This window comes from Solea senegalensis, linkage group LG1, assembly GCF_019176455.1.
Source record: "Solea senegalensis isolate Sse05_10M linkage group LG1, IFAPA_SoseM_1, whole genome shotgun sequence".
NCBI lineage: Eukaryota > Metazoa > Chordata > Actinopteri > Pleuronectiformes > Soleidae > Solea > Solea senegalensis.
In genome coordinates this window covers 3223112-3244008 of record NC_058021.1, presented here as the reverse complement: position 1 = coordinate 3244008, position 20897 = coordinate 3223112, and the positions used below count along the sequence as shown (strand labels likewise).

At 40.1% G+C, this 20897-nt stretch overlaps 1 protein-coding gene across 1 annotated transcript in view; it reads right to left on the bottom strand.

The window, feature by feature from the left end:
• Nucleotides 1-4550: 4550 nt before the first annotated feature.
• The window catches only part of LOC122781660 (neuropilin-1a-like), an 80706-nt gene continuing 64359 nt past the window's right edge, over nt 4551-20897 (bottom strand). Inside the window, exons 10-19 of the mRNA XM_044045568.1 lie at nt 20129-20304; nt 19375-19530; nt 17958-18102; nt 15740-15922; nt 15341-15385; nt 12171-12308; nt 9540-9862; nt 8934-9030; nt 8752-8796; nt 4551-7873 (exon numbers count right to left, since the gene is read on the bottom strand). Of these exons, the coding sequence (XP_043901503.1) occupies nt 7599-7873; nt 8752-8796; nt 8934-9030; nt 9540-9862; nt 12171-12308; nt 15341-15385; nt 15740-15922; nt 17958-18102; nt 19375-19530; nt 20129-20304 (1583 nt within the window). The 3' untranslated portion in view covers nt 4551-7598. The remainder of the gene's footprint in view (nt 7874-8751; nt 8797-8933; nt 9031-9539; nt 9863-12170; nt 12309-15340; nt 15386-15739; nt 15923-17957; nt 18103-19374; nt 19531-20128; nt 20305-20897) is intronic.

Genomic DNA, 20897 nt, shown 5'->3' with positions numbered 1-20897 from the left:
TTTTAATGCCCCACTTGAACAAACCTCCTTTCTTGTCTAAACCCCGCCCACGCGGGAGGAGCCGCGGCACGTAGGGGGCAAAGGAATAAACACACCGGCGAGAGGTGAACCCACGCTAACCTCGGATGTGGTGAAGAGTTTCATGTATTTATACACACAGATCTCTTATTAACCCGGTTAAGATAAGAGTCTCTTGATGCTGCACGTGTAAACAACACTTTCTGATTAACCCAAATAAGATCATACTCTGAACAAGCATTAATCGGATTTAGACATAATGTATTCTGAGCATATTATCTATATATGCCTTAATCAGATTACAATACAGCAAGAGTAATAATCAGATTATGCTCTTATATGTAAATAGGTTGATGAAGGCACTATTTGGAATTAATTTATTATTAAACTGTTCTTTTTATCTTGAGTATTAATTTTATTAAAACAAGCTCACAGGTTGTTTTTTTTAGCATCTTAAATGGGAATATTATTCAGTTTCCTTTCCCCCATAAGATAAAGAAATAATTGAAACTGTACAATTGTGTTTTGTGGACAAAACGACAAAACAGGACATGTGAGGACATCATTATTTTTGACCAACCCACCAATAATAACAGTTGCAGCAGTAGTGCAGTACCTAAAGAAGCACAACACTCTCTCACACATCTGTGCCTAATACATAATGATAATAATAATAATAATAATAATAATAAATATAATAGTCAAAGACACCATCATAAAATTAACAGTTGCAGCAGTAGTGCAGTACCTAAAGAAGCACAACACTCTCTCACACATCTGTGCCTAATACATAATGATAATAATAATAATAATAATAAATATAATAGTCAAAGACACCATCATAAAATTTTATTAGTGACTAATGGAAATACCGTAATCTGAATGTTTTATTCAGAATAAGGTCAATAATCACATTATTGGTGTCCATGTCATGATACATGGTCACAGTTAATGAGTTATGTTAATAACCGATATATATATGTATGTATATATATATATAGGGAGAGCGAGAGAGAGAGAGCACCCTTCTTACAGGAAATGCGGCTCCAGGTGCTTCATAGCATCACATTTGCATTTAAAGACTTCAAAGCCTACTTTTATTTATACCTAATATGAGGTTTTTAGGTCATTTAATTAAACATTTCCAATTCAAATATATTTTTAGAATAAACAGCACCAAAGGGACTGTTGATCAGCTTCAAAACACACTTCCCAAAAAATGTGTGATGGTAGACCACTTCTGTTTTATTGGTATATACAGACTCCCTGTAAGCAAAGGGCACATTTCTTTGTAGTTTACTGCTTGTTTTCCATCAACATATACACTAAACGAATGGACACAAATTCACACAGAAACACTTCAAAATCTTGAGGAAAGTCTTCCAAGAAGTGTGGAAGCTGTTATAGAACAACTCAATATTAAAATATTGTATATGTATTCAAATTGGGGATGGGACAATACCACTTTTTTGTGTCTGATACTGATATCACAAAATTGAGTATCAACGATACCAATATTAGTCCCATACAGTCATTTAAGAGCATTTATGAACGTATGAGGCTGTTGACAACACATTTGTGCTGAGTTATTTCAAAGACTAAATTCTCCAACTGTGTAACAAATATGTGTTCTCCCAAAAAGAGGAAATACAGAAACGGCCCCAACGTGACTCAGCTAAAATGCTTTTGCTTAATTTTTATTTACACAACATCCGATCCAGTGATCTTGATCAGTATCAGACCGATACCGATACTGACCAATACCGATTCCCATCCCAAATTAGAATACGTCACTTCAGTCCCTGTTGCTGTTATGGTCAAGCGTCCTAATACTTATGTCCATATAGTGTACCATGTCATGTCATATGATATGCATGTAACATGGGATATGCATGCTGTTGACAGTGCGTTGCATTTTTAATGTCAGACAAACTGATGACTTGAAAAAATGCTTTTCAGGGTTTCAACTTTCTTCACATGCTCTGGTTTTAATTTGTCACAGCAACATCTGGTTTAATGGGAACAATCAAATCTGAGATCTGCCAAGAAGAGTTTGTCTGTTCACACTTTTAATTACTAACACGTTTTTGAGGAAAACCAGCCCTTAGTGTGGTTCTTTAATCAGTGTCCAATCTTTGGACTGTCTATAGACGTGTTGAAAATGGTCAGTTGCTGTTTGTGATTCATATTCAGTCATGTGTTCACTGGCATTGAAACGTCTCAGTCATAAAGTATAATTTTAAACATGTGAACACTTAAAGTAAGTAGTCATAGAAGCTGTTTTAACCAACCATATTCTACTGCTTTATCCTTCCACATGAGGGTCGTCACGGCTGTTTTAACCATTCATACGTTATTTACACATAATTTAATTGTAATAAATATAAAATCTAAGACTAAATAGATCTGTTATCATATGCTTTAATTCATTCTTCTTTAAATTTGACATTATACAGTCAATGTTATAATTACTTCCCAAATATAATGAAGTCCCAAAACAGTCACAGAAAAGTTATAAATTATAATGTCATTATTTTAATAATGATACTCATTCAAGTGTAAGTAAGGAATTGGGTTTGTTTTAGGGGTCAAATGTTGAACAAGGTCCCATCGTTACATGGGATTAACTTCAACAGTCATTACCTTGAAACAGTGTAACAGTACAAATACTTTCTTTAAAAGTACAAATACTTTACTTTGTTATTTGTATTTCTAGCAACTTTTACTTCTACTCCACTATATTTCCTCTAACTCTCTTTGTTACTCATTACTACCAAATAAAATCAGAAGAAGAAGAGTTGGGATTATGGTCTGTATTTATGTAGAGCTTTTGTAGTCTTGATGACCTGCTTCACACTATAGTTTTGTCTTTCATCCATTCATACGCTGCAACATGGGGTTAAGTGTCTTTGCTCAAGGACACATATATAAACAAGCAGAGTCAGAAACCCACAGCTTTCCAGTTGAAAGACAACTCGCCCTACCACTGATCCATCGTGGCACAATTACATTTCGTATCATGACGAAAATGACTTTTGATACTTAATGTCATATACTTTAAGACTTTTACTTAAGTAGTATTATAAAGCATGACTTCAGCTTCTAGAAAAGTCATTTTCTGGGAACATACTTGGACTTACAAGACTGGTTGTATGTAATTCCACTTGAATTAAGCATTATGGTAATTATAAACCTATAAACAAGCGAGTGTGGCAGTCCATTTGTAAATCAGACGTAAACATTATGCAGTTTGGTGGGAAAAGTTAAAGGAGAAGTAAAAACCCAGAGAGCTTTGAGTGAACTCAGATCGTCTTCCCACACTGAGGTTCTATAATCACTGCATAAGGCTGCGTGATGAGAGGGCGACAGCTGATGCTGCCAGCTGGACAAATAACACATGAAGTCACCAGCTCCATTACTCCACTTTACATCAGCGCGCATTCATCCAGCCTCATGCCTCAGATCCTTCACCCTCCACTCCTTCATTCAGCATCAGCTCCACAGACATTCAAACACTGATCTCTGCTGTCTGCTGTCTCTCAACCTCATGTTTTCAATGATTTTTGCCTTGTAAGACACAGACAGGCAGATAGATAGAAAGAAAGAAAAAAGACAGAGACAGACAGATAGAAAGAAAGAAAGAAAAAAGACAGACAGACAGATAGATAGATAGATAGATAGATAGATAGATGTACTAACCATATAGGAAGGAAGAAAGAAAGAAAGAAAGAAAGACAGACAGACAGACATAAAGCGAGTCACAGTTGTGTTGTCAGTCGAACCATCTTGGGCAGGAAACCTCACCTCAACCATAGCCACGCAAAGGAAGTTCATATGAGTACACACGCACACACACTTACAGACACTTTTATGACAAAGCTCAAGAGCCTCACTTTGTTGTTATGCCTCAGGCTGCTCAGTGCTGCCACTCTGTGGTCAAACGTTGATATGACAGACAGATCAATTCCCCTTGAACAGGACATAAAGAAATGGTTTTTTGTCTCTGTATGTGATGGACAAGTGATCTATAGCACCAGCAACCCCCGCGACCCTCATGTGGAGGATAAAGCGGTAGAATGAGTGAGTGAATGAGTGCGTGAGTGAGTGAATGAATAAAAAAGATTTTCTTTTGCTGGCGTCGTCAGATTCTGATGATGCTCCAGCTCCACACCTGATCATGACGACACAGGGAGTTGCTGAAGAAAGCAAATTTACACTAAATACACATTAAAGCCACAGGAGTTTTGCGTGAGCTCTTGATGTAAACGAGTGTGGGTAGAGGAATATTTCAGGAAAACTTCCACTTCCTTTGACAATAAGAGAGTAACGTGTGTAAGTGTTTGGTTTTTTTCTTGTTCTTTTCCAAATGTGTAATTTATGTTCCATTAGCTTTGTGTGGTTTTGTGTCAGAGATTAAATCTCTACTACAACTAAAATGAAAGGTCGTTTTAAAGTGTATTTTGGGAAACAAACGTTCTCCTTTCGTTTTATTTTGAGCGACCCTTAAAGCAGCTGGAAACAGTCGAGCAGAGTTTTACTTAAAACATTTATTTGATCCAATTCTTTGGAATGTAATAGTCAATGATCAGAGTCTGAGGGACGACCGGGACGGATGAGTGTGGGTGCTGACCAGAGAGTCAAAGTACAAACAATACTTTTAGTCACATAAGGCCTCACTGTTTTCCCATTGTGTGTTTAAGTGTGTGTGTGTGTTTGTTTTTATGTTTATTTTTTTTTAATTTTTCTTTTTCACTGGATCTGAGACAGCAAAACTACAGAAGCAGTACTGAAAACAAAACATTTCTCTTGTCATACAAGGGGAACAAAACAATCCAAAACAAGAATGAAAAAAAAACAATAAAACAAACGTACATCAGTGACGGTACAAAAAGACAAAAGTAAAATATTATACCAAGTGAAATACACTTCAAAGAGACGATATAAGCTTTTTCCAGAATGAAAAACATCTCTGTGAGTTTCAGAGTCACAACACTGTCGTCTGAAAGCAACAACAACACTGTCTTCTTCTACCATCTTTGTCTCTTTTCATAAATCAACATCATAAACACGTAGATTTTTTTTTTCTTTTTTTTAAATATATATCAGTGCAACATTTGTTTTCACGTCGAGTGCTGCAGAATCCTTTCTTGGTCTGAACATGGGGGGGTTAAAGACCCAGTGGATTTGTGAAATGGTTTAATGGTTCCCTAAAAACCAGACCAGAGTCTGATTCAAACCGATCCGAGTTTCCTTTACATACAAAACAGGAAACCCACCAAAGTAAAAGTCTCGTTTAAAAGGAAAGTGAGAATTGTTAACAGCTGACCAAAAATCTCTATCATAAACGGTTCCAGAGTGACATTCTTAGACTGAAACTTTATAAATCAATAACATTAGCATGTGCCGAGTTATTTCCACTTTTTTAAAATGAATATTCACGGAAAAATACCCAGATTTCCCTTTGTTTAACTTGATTTAACTTGATTTTATTTCTGCTGTCAGAGGATACTGATCTGTGGTGAGATCGCCCCCCAGTGGCTGGCTGCAGTATAGGTTGTAATAATAAATAGGACATGGATCAAATTAAGAATATGTCAAATTACTATCATTATCTTCAAACTGTATCCATCAGAAGTCACTTCGTCAATGACCAGGCTGTATATTAAAAATTTAAATCTGTTTGGAGAGTGAAAACGACATGTTTCAGCTATAATTTGAGTATTTTCCAGAGCTTTTTTTCCCACGTCTCTCTTCTCCTGTCCTCTCCAGGTATGATAGTCCGACTAACGTGTTTACGTGACATTAAGAAAACTGATTTTTGGTCTTAGTCTGAGTGAAATTGGACTGGAGTGACTATGCATAAGGATCTCACGCGCCCTCATTTAAAAACAAACAAAACAGAAATATCCCTTGAGTAGCTAATATCAGTTCATAGTTGATGTAAAGAGCGGTGAGTGAAACGTGGATTGAAGTTGAACCAGATGATGATTCTGCAGAAGCAGAACAGTACTGAGACAAACTGGGGCGCTTTAACCGCAAGTCATGTGATTGAAATCTATATTTTGCACGATTTAAACATTAAAAAGACGGAAAAAGAAAGTTTGAGTCTGTTGGGTCTCTGCTCAGATACGGTGCCGACTTGATTCTGTGTGTGTGTGTCGTCTCCAGGCCACTACTCACCTGGCGACTCAGAAAACCTACGTTTGGCTCTAATAAAAGATTCATTGATAGTCAAAATACACTGACAGAGTACAGCACTGTCACAACAAATCCACAACCTCCCAGCAAACGATGGACGTGAGGAGAAAGTCTCTCTGAAAACATCTTCCATCTTCCACATGCTTTCTGCATCTTAGTGGTTCTGACATTGTCTTTTTTTTTCTTTTTTTTTTTACCCTGTACAGGAAACAACACTTCCCATGATGCACTTCTCAGTAATCTCAAAAACATTCTCTCAGTTTAAAAAAATCTTGTTCCCAGAACAAAATTCCCCAAAACGTGTCAAAAGAAACACATGATTGTGTCTCTGTTTGTTGAAATTAATATATATATATATATATATTTTTGTACATTTTTTCTGAATTTAATTCCAACATAGAAAGGATGCTGCGGCACTGGTGTCTTTTCTATTCAGAAAAAAAAAGGGTGGGGGGGGCGCAAATATATTAAAACCTATGTACAATATGTTAGATGTGTCATGTGCCGTGAGAGCGAGGCATTCAGGGCTCCTACACGTTCCCCAGATTTCGTTTTTTTGAGCTTCCAAAACTTGACTCCCGGCTTCGTTTTGACAGTTTCTGTCTGTGTCAGGTGGACGCGTGTGAGCCGACGACACAAACGTTTGTCGTGTTGCGATCGCAATCTGGGAAAGAAAAAGGTACAATGTTCCTTTCGTGTAGGAACCCTGGACGGAACACCAGCCGAAAAGAAAACAAGGCAACGGAAAAAAAGAAAAGAAAAAAGGCACTGTTGGAACTAGACACAAGTCACACACACTTTGTTTTCATATCTTAGTGAGGACACTTCATAGATGTAATGCATTTCCTAACCCTTAAACCAGGTCTTAACCCTTAAAAAAAAAGCACTTTAAAGTTGTGGGGCCCAGAGAAAATGTCCCCACAAAATAGGATTGTAGGTTTGGACCTCACAAAGATATAAATACAAGTACACACACACACTCACATACACACATTCTGCTCTTTTTGTGAAATTATGACAAGAAAAACAACCATAAAAGTACACAAACAATACTTTCATCTGAATTGGTCTCAACACCAGCGTGTGGTTACATGAACTCAACAAAGCACATCGAAAAACAAATAGAATCCTTAGTTTTCTTGCTCTATGTTTTGTTTTTTGTTTGTTTTTTGCTGTACAGATTCTTTATACACAGTGCCCCCTACAGGTCGGTCCCTTCCACCGCCGCCGCTCCTGAGAAATAAAATTACATCGGCTCACGTTCAGCCCACCCTGCTGTCCCATCTGTGGCATCAGCGCCTCCCCCGTGTTGCTCCTCCCCGCTTGATTGGCTGCATCATGTGTCCACGCGGAGTGACCTCGGCTCCGCCTCTCGTCTCGCCTCACGCCTCTGAATAGTTAGTCTGTCCGTTCATCTTGTCCTTCTTTAGCTTCACGCCGTCCACCAGCTCAAAGTTATAGTTTTCCAGGGCGGATAAGTTCCTGTCCGTCATGCTGCCCTGAGAGCAGGCGCAGTACAGCACCACGCCACAGATGGCGCCCAGGAAGACGCCCAGCGCGGACATGGCGATGATGGTGATGAGGATGGGGTCCAGGGTCTTCAGCATGTTGCCCGGTCCTCCAAGCTCGCTGGTCTCCTGAGACAGCGAGTCCATCGCTGCGGGACAGACACAAGAATGGACACACGTTACAAGTCTGCTCCAGTGGACTGAAATAACAAAGGCCTGTCATTAAAGGCTTAAAGCAACAAAATGGTGGTTTCACATGTTCTGCACCATAAAAGAAGAAAAAAGCACAACCACCATGTTTGTCTGGTTTCGTTTCATCCCGCGACGTTAACTTGTCGATGTTGTACTGAATGCACCACAGAGGAAGTGGTCACTGCACATGAAGCTGGACGTAGAGTAAAGCCAAAATATCTGGGTCGCCCCCTGGTGGCTGTCTGCAGTACAGTTCACAAACCACCCACCACCTGTCATGTTAGTTGATGGGATGTGGACCAGGATTTAAATAAATGCAAACTGAAATCCAGTTAATAATAAATAAATAAATAAATAAATAAATAAATAAATGATGGTGTGTTATTGTTAAAGGATTAAAGGGATAGTTCATATTTTTTCTAAAGTGGGGTTGTGTGAGGTACTGATTTTAGCCACTTAACAAAAGGCTTATAAAATCTATAATGTTTTAAGAATATGTTTGCTGTATTATCTGCTTTACGTCTGTGTCCCTTTTGCCAGTTTGGCCCCAACAAGTCTCTTAGAAATGCCCCTGCTTATAAGTACATGTTTTTATTTAGTTATTTAGACTTTGCCACAGATTCAGTCACTGGTTAATAATTGACCGAACGGAAATCAGAGGAAAACAATCAGTCATGTACTTCTACCATTGTAAAATCAAAAATGAAGACGGGTGATATTGAAACTTCAAGGGTAACCGTGTCAGTGTCACGGAGTTTGTGGAGACATGTCGAGGGAAAATGAAAGTATACGCTGCGAAAATCAAAAACCACCACAACAATGATGATGTGCTTACGTAAGATGATGATCTCAGTTGGCGGAGACGTAGGAGTTTCTGGATCTGGAAGGAGACGCAGCATCTATTAGCTTTAAGTCCCTGATGGTATATACTGTACACTGTTTCTATACATACATATGTCTATGTATATATATATATATATATATATATATATATATACATATATATATTCTACACACCCTTGCACTCATCTGCATTGATCCCATCCAAGATCTGGATGTTGTCCACAGCTATGTGACCTGTGCTGTGTCTGTCTGCAACTCCTTCCACCACCACCTGTAAACAAACAAACAAACAATCATATGTGGAATATTATTAGATATTAACTAACTAATGTTTTCTTGTCAAACTATTCCATTATCTTCATTTATTTTTTGTTAACTTTATATACTGAAATCACGGGGTTACACACCTGGAAATCTCAGTTTAACATCAAAAATCTACTCTTTGTTGACGGAAAGGGACGTGTAAGAGTTAGCAACACCTAGAGGTGAAGTTGCATATTGCAACCAACTGTCTGTTCCCACACATTGAAGAAAACTACAGTTGCATTCAGGTAACACAAGGACACAAAAGCAATTTTCTGCAGCAAGCAGTTCATTTGTCCTTTCAGATCTACAGTACACATATGGAAGTACTGAATACAGGAGAATACCAAAGAAAACGTTTAAGACAGCCCAGTGACACAAACTTTAGTTTCCTGTCGAATGACGAGATAATAAAGATACTGTGGATTTGTTTTAAAGAGAAAATACAAGTGTGTCCCAGTTACAATTCTTTGTTACCTGATATGAGACACTGGAGTGTGGCAGTAGAACCCGTCCCTCCCTCCAGCGCTTGTCCTTGTGTCCACTGAGTGTCCACAGCATCTGCTCCGCCTCCGTCTCCTTCCTCTGCTTGATGTGGAGGGAACCCGCGTGCTCGCCGAACATGTGATACCAGAAGGACATGCACAGGTCGGCGTCCGCTGCCGTGATGGGCAGACTGGCCAGCCTGGCCACTCTCTCCTCCTCCTCCTCCTCCTCCTCCTCTTCATCCTCGCCTTCACCCATTTTACCGTGTGTCTCTCTGTCCAGCAACTGCATATAGATGAAGTTCCCCATTCTGCCTGCAGGGGGCAGCATCAGACAAGGTAAGAGGTGACTGTGTGTTGCAGTGAAATGAAGATTATTATCAATGGTACAAAGCTAATACATTTTTTTCATGATCAAAAAGCCTTGAAATGTTTTCCAAGGTTTTTAATAACTCTCAAGGGTTTATTATACTTTCACGAGTATACATAACGTATAAATATCTGCCTTTTAATGGGATAAGAGGCCGTTCAATGATGAAGAATACATCTCCTAAAAGCATTTAATACATTCACAGAGTCAAAACTTGAATGTTTTGGGGATAAAAAAAATCTGAGTTGACATGAGTGGGCTCATTTTTTATTTCTGAGTCAAGAAATCAAGGTGAAATCATTGATTTTAGATTCGCTGCTGCTGCTGCTGCTGCTGCTGCTGCTGCCTCTGTGCGTACAAAAGGAAAAATCCATCAGAGGAGCTGTGAATGGAGAGAAGGCCAGAGCGAGCGCAGAGGCGCGGTGATGAATCTGAGCGCCGCATTTTCAAAAGTATCTTCAAGGACGTTTGCCGGGAGTTTTTGTGATGCATCGCTTATTAGTTTGAATGTGGGTTGTGTTTGATTTTGTTGTCTCACTTACATTTGCCACTGAATAAAATCACCTGCACATTTCTTTTCAACTTTAAATTCATGATTTCTTGACTCTATTTCTGTGTAAATCTGATTTAAGGGCTCATCTTTGATCTTTCTAACTCATTATCATTGCTGTTTATACCGTTTATTACTAATTTAGAAAAGACACTTTAAATCTAAATGAGGATTTCCTAAAACACAATCAATTATTCATCGGTTTGAGTGTTCTTTCAATAGAAGAAGATTTCTCAGCTTCTTAAATGTGAACATTTCCTTGTTTCTTTGCTCCATTTAACAAAAACAAAATCGTTGAAGCTGAATCATTTTTGTGGAGAAAACGTCATCATTTCCAGGTTTGAGAAACATTTTTCAACATTTTCAATCATTATGAAAATAACTGTTATCTGCAGCCCAACGAAAAACCAAGTTATTGTTAAGTAGCTTATTATTAATCTGTTTTAAGAAGCAGGTATAAATGACAGTGGCAACAAGAACAACAAAAATTAACGTGTTTTCTTTTATTATTATTAGCCATTAGCTTCATTTGAAACTTCAACTTTCAAAAACAACATTTTCACAAGGAAGGAGAAAGTCATTATTGCCTAACACTGTTCCTAATGTCAAAAATTAAACAAATAAACAAAACTCTGGAGCCATTTGCCTTTAGTTACTCGTTGCTCTCAAACTCAAATGATCTTGGGGCCAGTGAGTACCTCGTGTGGCCAGTAGGGGGCCAGTCAGGTGACATGTTTTGGGGGAAACTATTATTTAGGAGTGTTTTCGCAGCATTTCGAAATATAATAAAATTGTCTGTGTTGATATGGACCTATACATAGGAGTGGGAGTGGGGTATTGTTTTTAGTGGCTCTGTGTGTCTGTTTGTTTGTTTGTGCTTCCACACTTGCATTTGCCAATATGACCAGCAGAGGCCGCCAGAGGCTTGTTGCGTGCGAAGTCTGCCATCTCTGATTGACTTGTTTTATTGTCTAAGTGTTTTATGATGCAAAATAATATATTACTAAAAACAAACAACATGCAGAAATAAGTCATCATAACTTCATATTAAGTGGTGGGCCACGTGTGGTCCGCCGGCCACGAGTTTGAGACCTGAGACCAGTATAAATGTTGAAGACATTTAACCATCAACTCAATCATATGTAAAATAAAACATGAATGGAATCTAATATAAAGAACTTTAATTAGGAAAATAAACCTAATTAAAGTAAGAGGTGAACATAAATGCACAGGTGAAAAATAAACGTTGATACTCAGACAAAGTCGTGATTATACGTAAGTCGTTATACATTAGTAACTATGTCAATCAAAATATAAAAGTAATTTCTATGTGTGTGTTTTCACTGATTTCTGCAGATTTATACTCATATAATATAACGTTGTGACACTTCTCCATGTCCTTCAGAGCAGGAAGAAAGTTAAAGTTTGTCCAGAGGGATTTCTATTCTTTCTCTTCCTTTCTTTTTTTTTTTTTACATCATAAGCATCTGTCCCTATTGCTTAAAACAGAAAATAGGTACAGTTGTGAATTCCCAGCAGCACGAGAGCCTCGAGTGTTATTTAAAGCCGAGTTCTAAAATATTCCGTCTAACAAAAAGAGGGTTAGACAGACTTTTCAACAGCTGCACACAGAGCGCTCTCACACTGCATCTGCCGAGTGGAGCTAAGGTGAGAGCACACACACACACACACACACGTCGTACCTGCGTGGTCATGGGCGGGGCCTCTGTGGACAGAAGCGGCGTCATTGGTCTGGATGAGCCACTCCGCTCCTGCGCCGGTCTCTCTGGACCAGCCGCAGAACGACGAGAACTCAAAGTTACAGGCGAACCACACGTAGGCTGCAGTCAGAGACAAAACAGATGTTGTTAGAGGAACCAGACGCCGGTGAAGTTTCATGCTTCATCCTCTTCATCACAGAAATATCAAGAAATATTTGACTCCTCTGCTCCGGCGTCGGCGTGTGTTAAAAACGTATTCTCACACAAAATAAATACACATATTCTTAAGATATCATCGACATAATTGTGCTTCCGTAAATTTTATAGGGTGAGTTTTTTGTTGAGGGGCTGAAATCTGGTTTTCCTCAAAGCCGTACCCGTCTGATACTGGATCTAGCCAACCAGGAAATTAGAATATATTCTATAGCCACTAGGGGGCGACTCGACTGGTCTTAAGTCAAGTCAACTTTATTTAATAACAACCAAGGTTGACTTTACAGAATTAAAGGCACAGTAACATAAGAGGTATAAAACATACAATCAGTAAACCGTAAAATAGTAAAAAGGTCAAGTGTCTTGTTTGACTATTCTTATCCTCAAGTTGGGTCTTTAAGAGTGATTTAAAATGTTCATTGGTGGAAGCACATTTAATTATCATGGGTCACTACAGAAAAAGGATCAGCCCAGGTTTTTAGTCGGGATTTTGGCACAAGTAAGAGCAGCCTGTTATTAAACCTCAGAGTTCGGGATGGGAGCGTGAAGAAGAAGAAGGAGTTCTGAGTGGTAAGATGGTGCCAAACCGTTAAGAGCTTTAAAAAACCCACAATAAAATGTTTTTAAATCAATCCTAAATCGAATAGGAAGCCAGTGGAGAGAGGAGCAACACAGGTGTGATGTGGTCTCTCTTCTTTTTTCGGAGCCGCTGGACAGACGACTGGTCTAAACCGCTAGATCTGGGTCTTATTCAGAAGAAGATGGCGTCAGTTTACTGCACACATGAGTGGACAGAGCTCAGTGTCTGGCTTGCGATTACTAGAATTAAAACAAGCTTTTTGAGTTTTTAGCTTCTAAAACGTGAATATTTTCTGGTTTCTTTGCGGAATGGTTTTTGGTTCGTGGACATTTTACGGACCAAACAAGCACTGGATTATGAAAATAATCTTCAAATGCAGCCCGACGTGTGACTATCTTAAATAATCTAGAATCTATATGAGCTTCAGGCGTCCACATTACACTTGCAGGAGACCGGGATCATCTTCCAGACTAGTTTCATACCAGATCTGTGACGATAACGTGTATATTGTGTAATATAGTGTACGATGCAGCGGCAGTGCTGGGAGGGAGAGGAAATAACTGCGAGCCTCGGTGTAACATCAATATTACAAAGCTGTTCCCGCTCTATTGTTTCGCTCAGTATAAATTGTGTAGCTTGTAAGAAAATGTATTGCACAAACGGAAACGGTCCAGGCCAGATGGAGCAGAGTGAGCGATGGTTGTGATTGTATACATCAGACGAGACGCCGCCGCCGCCGCGGGCTGTTGTTCTGGAAACGGACTCAGTCAAACACATGTACATATGTTTGGGATCAGGACGTCGAGAGGGAGAGACAGCGAGAGAGCGGGAAGGGTGTGGTGCCACCAATATGCGGATGTGGCCCCTGAAATAAACCCCAAACAGAGAGAGAAGAAAACAACACTTCCCTCCCTGTGTATCTGCCTGTGCCAGCAGTTGCCCGGCGGCGGTGGTTCACCACAGTGTCCACATGAGCGCAGACTCCTCTGAACACTGGACATGTTGTTTCTGAGCAGCTAATAGGATGCAGAGATGACCGTGGAGCTGCATGTTAACTCTCCACTCCTCCTCCTCCTCCTCCTCCTTTTCCTCCTCCTCCCTCCCTACCACCCTCCAACCTCAAGCTGTCTTCACGCGATGCTCCGGCTCGAGCTAATTGAGACCCAAGAGGCCTTTATTCTTTCTCTCTCAGTGTCCAGCCCTTTCTTTTACCTCCTTTCTCCCGTTCACCCTGACTTTCTCTGTCCATTCCTTTTGCTGACACTTCTTCTTCTTGTCTTTCTTTCTGCTTAATCATCCCCCTCTCCTGCTCCCTCTCCATTTACCCCAAACGAAAAACCATGTGTATTTACGCGGGATACGATAAACCGTGACGCGATTCTGCACGTTTGCTTTGAGTGGAGCAGAATAGAACAGTCTTTTATATATATATCTATATATATATCTATATATATATATAGATATATATACATATATATATGTATATATATACATATATATATACATATATATGTATATATATATACATATATAGATATATATATATATACATATATATGTATATATATATATATATATATATATGTATATATATATATATATATATATATAGGCTACTGTTCTTTTTATATTTCACACAGACAAGTTGTTTTTTTAATCGTATTGACGTTTCAGCCACACGGAAAACAGCGTTTCAGTGGACAGCGAATGCGCTGCTTTGGAACAGAAATCGACCGAAAGTTTGCAAGATTTGTCAGAGTTTGTGGGTCTGAAAAGTCGCTAAATGTAGCGACAAAGTCACTCAGTTTTGCGTTATGATTTTCCTTCTTTATCTTCCTTCCTTGAATACACTGTAATGTGTAATCTTCTTCTTCATTTTTGGAATGAACGAATGTTTGCCAGCAGCTACATGAGTTAGCATGTCTCGCATTGGTGAAATAGGTGCAATAGGCTTAAAAATAATGACTAATAAACTAATTAATGAGCTAACATCAGCTAGTTTCCCCTTAATTCTTAGTCGTGGTAGTATTGAATAATTTAATGTAAAATCACACATGTTACTCTTGCTAAAACAATACTGTAGAATCTTAGAAAAAGGTGAGTCACAATCTTACTTCAGCCAATGCCATGTTTCAGGCACAAATTATAGAAGCAAGCTTTAAATACACAGCCATTGTGCTGCTTTTAAGTGCCGACCTGGCAACCCTGTATTATGCACAGTGTCGAGATGAAGAGATGAAGACGAAAGAAAGAAAAACTGAAAACAGCTCAGTAAAAAAGAGAGGAAGAGTAAAGGAGTGAATCAAAGATGAGATTTATTCCTCGAGACGTGGAAGCAGATGGCGGCGGACATCCTCACCTGGCATGAAGTCCAGGATTGGGTCAGGCGCCGCCGTGCCTCCTGCTGTGAACAGATGGGACAGTCGGAGTAAGGTCACAGGTCAAAGGGGGCGGGTCACTCCCACACACACACGCACGCACACTCAGAGAAATCAATATCTGATAGTTGACATCGTGAGAGATGCAGAGGATTTTTCCGTGTGACAGAAAATCTTTGCAGAAAAATGATGGGTTTTATTTTGTGTGAGACATAAAAGTAAAAAGTTAAAACTGAAAGTGCGAGGGGGAGGATGATGGAGGATTTTTTTTATGGTCTTACTCTGGCAAGTTTCAGCTCTGCCAGACTGGATGGTATTTTAAGGCATTTATTTTCATTTTGACAGACGTGGATGAGGGTGTGTTTTTTTGTGCCGTTAACCTGTCGCTGTGTCGTAGTCGTCGGGCGCGTCCGTCTCGCCGCCGCAGCGCTCTTGTCCTCCGTCACAGTCCGTGGTCCCGGTGGTGCCCGGCACGGTGATGGGCGCTGTGGTGGTGGCACCAAACGTGGTCATGGGAAGTGTGGAGGCCATGGGTGTGGTGGGAGGAGCTGTCGTGGTGATTTCTGAACGAGGAGAAGTGGTCAGAATTCAGGTTATGTTCTTCAAATACACACAAAACTACTGAAGATATTGAACAAAATGAGTACATTGAATATTTATCAGATTTTGATCAGCTTATTTAGCTGTAAAAGCGAGTCTATACATACATTAACAACATGATTCCTAATGTGTGTGTGTGTTGGGGGAGTGGCATGTAGGTAGACCCTCCTTTCTTTGTGCGCACATGTGCATCGTTAAGTCTTTTCCAGTGTTCACATACGCTCTGCATGCATTTGAGTGTGACATATGGTGTGTGTGTGTGTGTGTGTGTGTGTTCTTTCTCTTTGAAGTGAAACGGTTCATCTTAGCCACACATACCAAATAGTGCTTTTTCTTTTCTTCCCTTTCTTCCATTCTTTTCCAACACACACGACACACTTTGATGTTTACGATACTTTTTTTTGTGTCAAACACTTTTACAACAATGCGACTCAACTGAGCATCAGAAAAACAAAAAGCATTAACAACAAAATAAAAGGCTTTAAGTGACAGGAAGTGACTGTATTTGAATTTGAAACGTTTAAAAGTCATTTAATAACTTGTTTGATTTGCAGTGTTGTAATGTTATGTAAGTACAAATACTTTGTTACTGTATAAATTCACGTATCTTTACGTGACTTTATTATTGTTATTATTTCTTACTTTTACTCTAAGACATTTCCTCCAACTCTAACGTTATTATCAAATTAAATCAGTAGAAGAAGAGTTAGTATTATGGTCTGTATTTATATAGAGCTTTTCTAGTCTTGATGAGGAGCAGCTTTACACTACAGTTTTCTGTCATTCACACGCTGCAACATGGGGTGAAGTGTCTTTGCTCAAGGACACACATAGACTAGCAGAGCCAGGAATTGAACCAACAACCTTCCAGTTGAAAGACAATTACTCGCCCCACCACTGAGCCACCATGACTCAATCCTAACTCCTCTCGTTTTTAATACTTTTACTTCTAACTTAAGTACATTTTATATCAGAAAATGGCTTTTGATACTTAAGTAAATGTACTTTTACTTAAGTAATATTATATAAAAAAGAGACTTCCACTTCTACCAAAGTCATTTTCTGGTAACATACTTAGGTACATTATAGACTGTTAAGTTTTTGTATGTATGTGTATTACAAGACGGCTTTTATTTTGAAGTTTTTTAGATTTTCACCTGGATAGTGTGGCACACTACCACATACACACTCACTGAAATCCCCCTACAAGGAAACCAAACATTTAAACTACACCACGCAGCCTCCCCTCCTCCATTTATCTCATCCTTGGTCACCTGGAGCCCTCCCTCGTCTCCTCCTCTCCTCCTTTCCTCCTCTCTCTCTCTCCCTCATTAAACCAAACACTGCAGATACGCAACAGCCTCACGTGTGTGTGTGTGTGTGTGTGTGTGTGTGTGTGTGATCACTTCTGATGTGAGGCCACATTCACATAAGATGCACAAAACATCTGTTTATCTGTTAAAAACATTACGTTTTCCACACGAACATGTTTCATGCTTAGATTGGGCTTCTTGGAGACACACACACACACACACACACACACCAACCTGGAACGAGACTGACGAGATTATCCAGTCATTTATTGTGGAGTTGAAGTTCAGACGAGTGCGGATTAATCCCGCAGACAAGGACTCAGATTTAACTCTCAGTGGTTTTTAATGTCATAGGGAAATCCCAAGGGGGAGGAGTCAGCCTCTACGTCAGTCGCCTGAGTCTGTCATCTCCTCTTTAAAAGTTACAAAAACATACTGAACCCTCCACTGACGGAGAGCTACAGGGTCAATGGCGTGCAGTATAAATATCCCATAAATACAGTAATAGTCACCACCTCCTAGGTGAAGCGTCACTTCCTGAAATTCAGCCACGTTTCTGTGACTGGTTACTGAGCACTGTTTCTGCCAAAACCAGAAACCACGGGAGAGTTCCTCTGAAACACTGTCATTTTAAAGACAGAACATGCCACGCGGGGGTTCAGCTGAGTTTATTACAGTGACAAACCTTCCAGTTCACATCCCAGAAGCTCCAGTCGGAGGCCCAGGCCCTCGGAGGTCGCTCGCTCTGGGTAGATCCTGACAAAGCGCGTGATGAACGGAACCATGGACCTCAGCTCTGGAGTGTCGTGGTTCTGGTTCCCGGAGAAAACCTGTGGGTGAATAATCAGAAGAAACACAACAGGACGACTCAGGATGAGTTATAGTTTAGATTTTTACAGAAACACCTGCAAAAGTCATCAAAGCACCGTGTTCAGGCTTGTCTGATGTGTGTCAGGATGATTAATAAGTGTTCAAAAATAATAATAATGATGAAACGGTGTACACAGAACTGTGATAGGTCAAGTTCCTGTAGGTGGCGCTGTTTGTTTTGTTATTCTATTATTTAAGTTGCCATTAATGCTAAACTACGACATAAAGAGGACACACAGAGGAGCCGTACTGTCAGACTGCGTCCTTGCGGCAACAGTGCAGAAGTTAATGAACCCACATGAGAATTATGGGATGTCTGATGTGGCTGTCGAGTGAGTGAGTGAGTGAAAGAACAAATGAATTCATGTTGCCGTGTGTTTGTGTGTGTGTGCGTGTGTGTTGTTTAACCTTTGCAGCAGCAGCAGCAGCAACAACACTTCTTATAAAAGTGACTGCACTGTGTTGGTGCGTTTATGACTCTATTTATTGTATTCTAGCATTATTTACTTCAGCAAGTCCTCAAGAGTCTTTGACAGAGCCATACACTCTACACCGCACATGATCAATCTACACAGACAAATAGAATTCCAGGAGCGGAGCTGCGTCGAGTCGAGTATCCGCCCGCCCGCCGCCCGCGGGCTTTTTAGGAAATCACAGATCACACTTTATTTCACGCCAACAAGCTTATATGTGGCTTTCTTGTGAATTAAGTTTCTGTTAATCTGCCTCGGCCAAAAATGAGAGCAGCGCCACTGTGCGACGCAGCGAGAGAGTGTGGAGAATTGTATGATAAGGAAATGGGAGCGGGAGACGTGACCGAACGTTACAGTCGAGCTTCTTCCTTTTTTTTTGGTAGAAATCTGATCGTAATTGTATTTCTGAGTACAGTTTCCTGTGGAGTACTATGCAGTGGTGGCACATCACTCTACACCTTCACCATGGCAACCTTTCTCTCAGTAATGTGGGACCACAAACTCACAGGTCAAAAATACAAAGACGACACGCCGCTTCATTTAACTGGTACGTTGACATTTACACACCAATTAACAGCTTAAAAAAGGGGCATTTACCTTCCTAAATGGGATCTTAGCAGAAACATTTGATATTACAAGAATAAAGGCAACGGAAGAAAGTCTGTTTCTGAAGACAGTTCTAAGCTGTACACAACAAAAATGACCACCAGAAAGCAAACTTCAGGGGGCTCAGGCATTTCTGAACTTCTGAGAACTGACCTTTGGCCTGGTGGTGTTTTCCTCTTTGATGAAAGTCCAGTCCTCTCCATACAGACTGTAGCCCACTTTAAACTTCCTCATGAAGACGTTCCTGTCACGGTGTTTCCCTCCCTGGATCAACACACCGCTCACAAACTTGTCCTGGCCCAGATCCACCTGACGGCGAGAATAAGGCAACAGTTAAAAGGGTCAAGAATCTTGTTTAAAGTGGATTTGAAGTCTAATTTAACAGCTTCAGAGTCTTTGTGAGGGTTAAATGTCTTGTTGTGTTGTCTCTACTCCCCATACACACTGTCTGTTTGTGGAAAACCAGGAAAACAAAGAATTGAAAAAACACAAAAGCATGCAAAAGAGATGCCGACTGGCGTGGACGTGGCGCCGCAGCTTGACGTCGTGGCTCCACTGAAAATAAATGCACATGGGCATGAGAGGGGAAAGGCGAGGGGCGTGTCGATGGGTGTCGTAAAAGACATTTACTCCAAAACTGTAGGGGGAGCTCCGTAGAGTTAAAGGCGGAAAAAGGACCAGAGTTTCGCTTTAAGGTTCCGCTTTTACTGGAATTTACCTTAAAAGTCGATAAACTCACAATTGTGCTTTCTTCTGCTGGCTGAGATAGAGAATCTACTTCCTGTTTACACCTGGTGTACCTGAACAATCATGTGTTATACTGCATAGTTTCTGGTGTTTCAGTGTGGATGTGAATTACTTAAATGAAAACACAGGAGCGCGGATGTGGCCAGGATCCCAAACTCACCTGCAGCCACTCGTTTCTGAAAGGCTGCTTGGTCTGCTGCCCGGTCCAGCCTGACCTCCCCGTTAATAGGCGAGCGTTCTCAGCAACCCAGCCCCGGTCGGCGTAAGACGAGGCGCTGATCTGTGCATCGGAGATCTGACCCGACACCATCCCCAACATCCCTGAACACGGGTAGTCTGCACAGCAAGACACAATAGAGAGGAGTGAGGATCAGAAACTTTTGAAAGGCAGTACAGTGTGGTAAGGAAGGCCAGTACTCCACTGCCATCGTTATCGCGTCACTGCTGTAGTCAGCGGATTTAGCTGTTGCCCTCTGGGGGTTGATGCAATGCTTCAGACTCCAGACTTCAGACACAAAAGAGTCATTTATCTTCTCTTCTAAGTTAAAGATGAAGCTTTTCCGTATCATGAGAATGAGTCTTATGAATTCTATGGTGAATAACGTCTATTAAAAATATAATACAGCTACTGTCTGAACTGCAAGTACATCAATACTGCTTCTACTGCTGTACTATAAATAAGATTCTTTTCTTTCTATTGTTTATACCGCAAACAAATTAGGCTTACATAAGGTGTCTATTGTGTCTCTGTCCAAAATGCAAAAGGGATTGAGGTTTCCTTTTTTGGAGGGATGTTTTTACTTTTCAAGCTCAAATATCACATATTTAAAGTCTCCTGAGGCAAATTTGTGATTTGTGACGTGTGATGTGTGGCTTTATAAATTACATTCACTTGACTTGAGGTTTTTACACTGGGGATCAGCATTTTC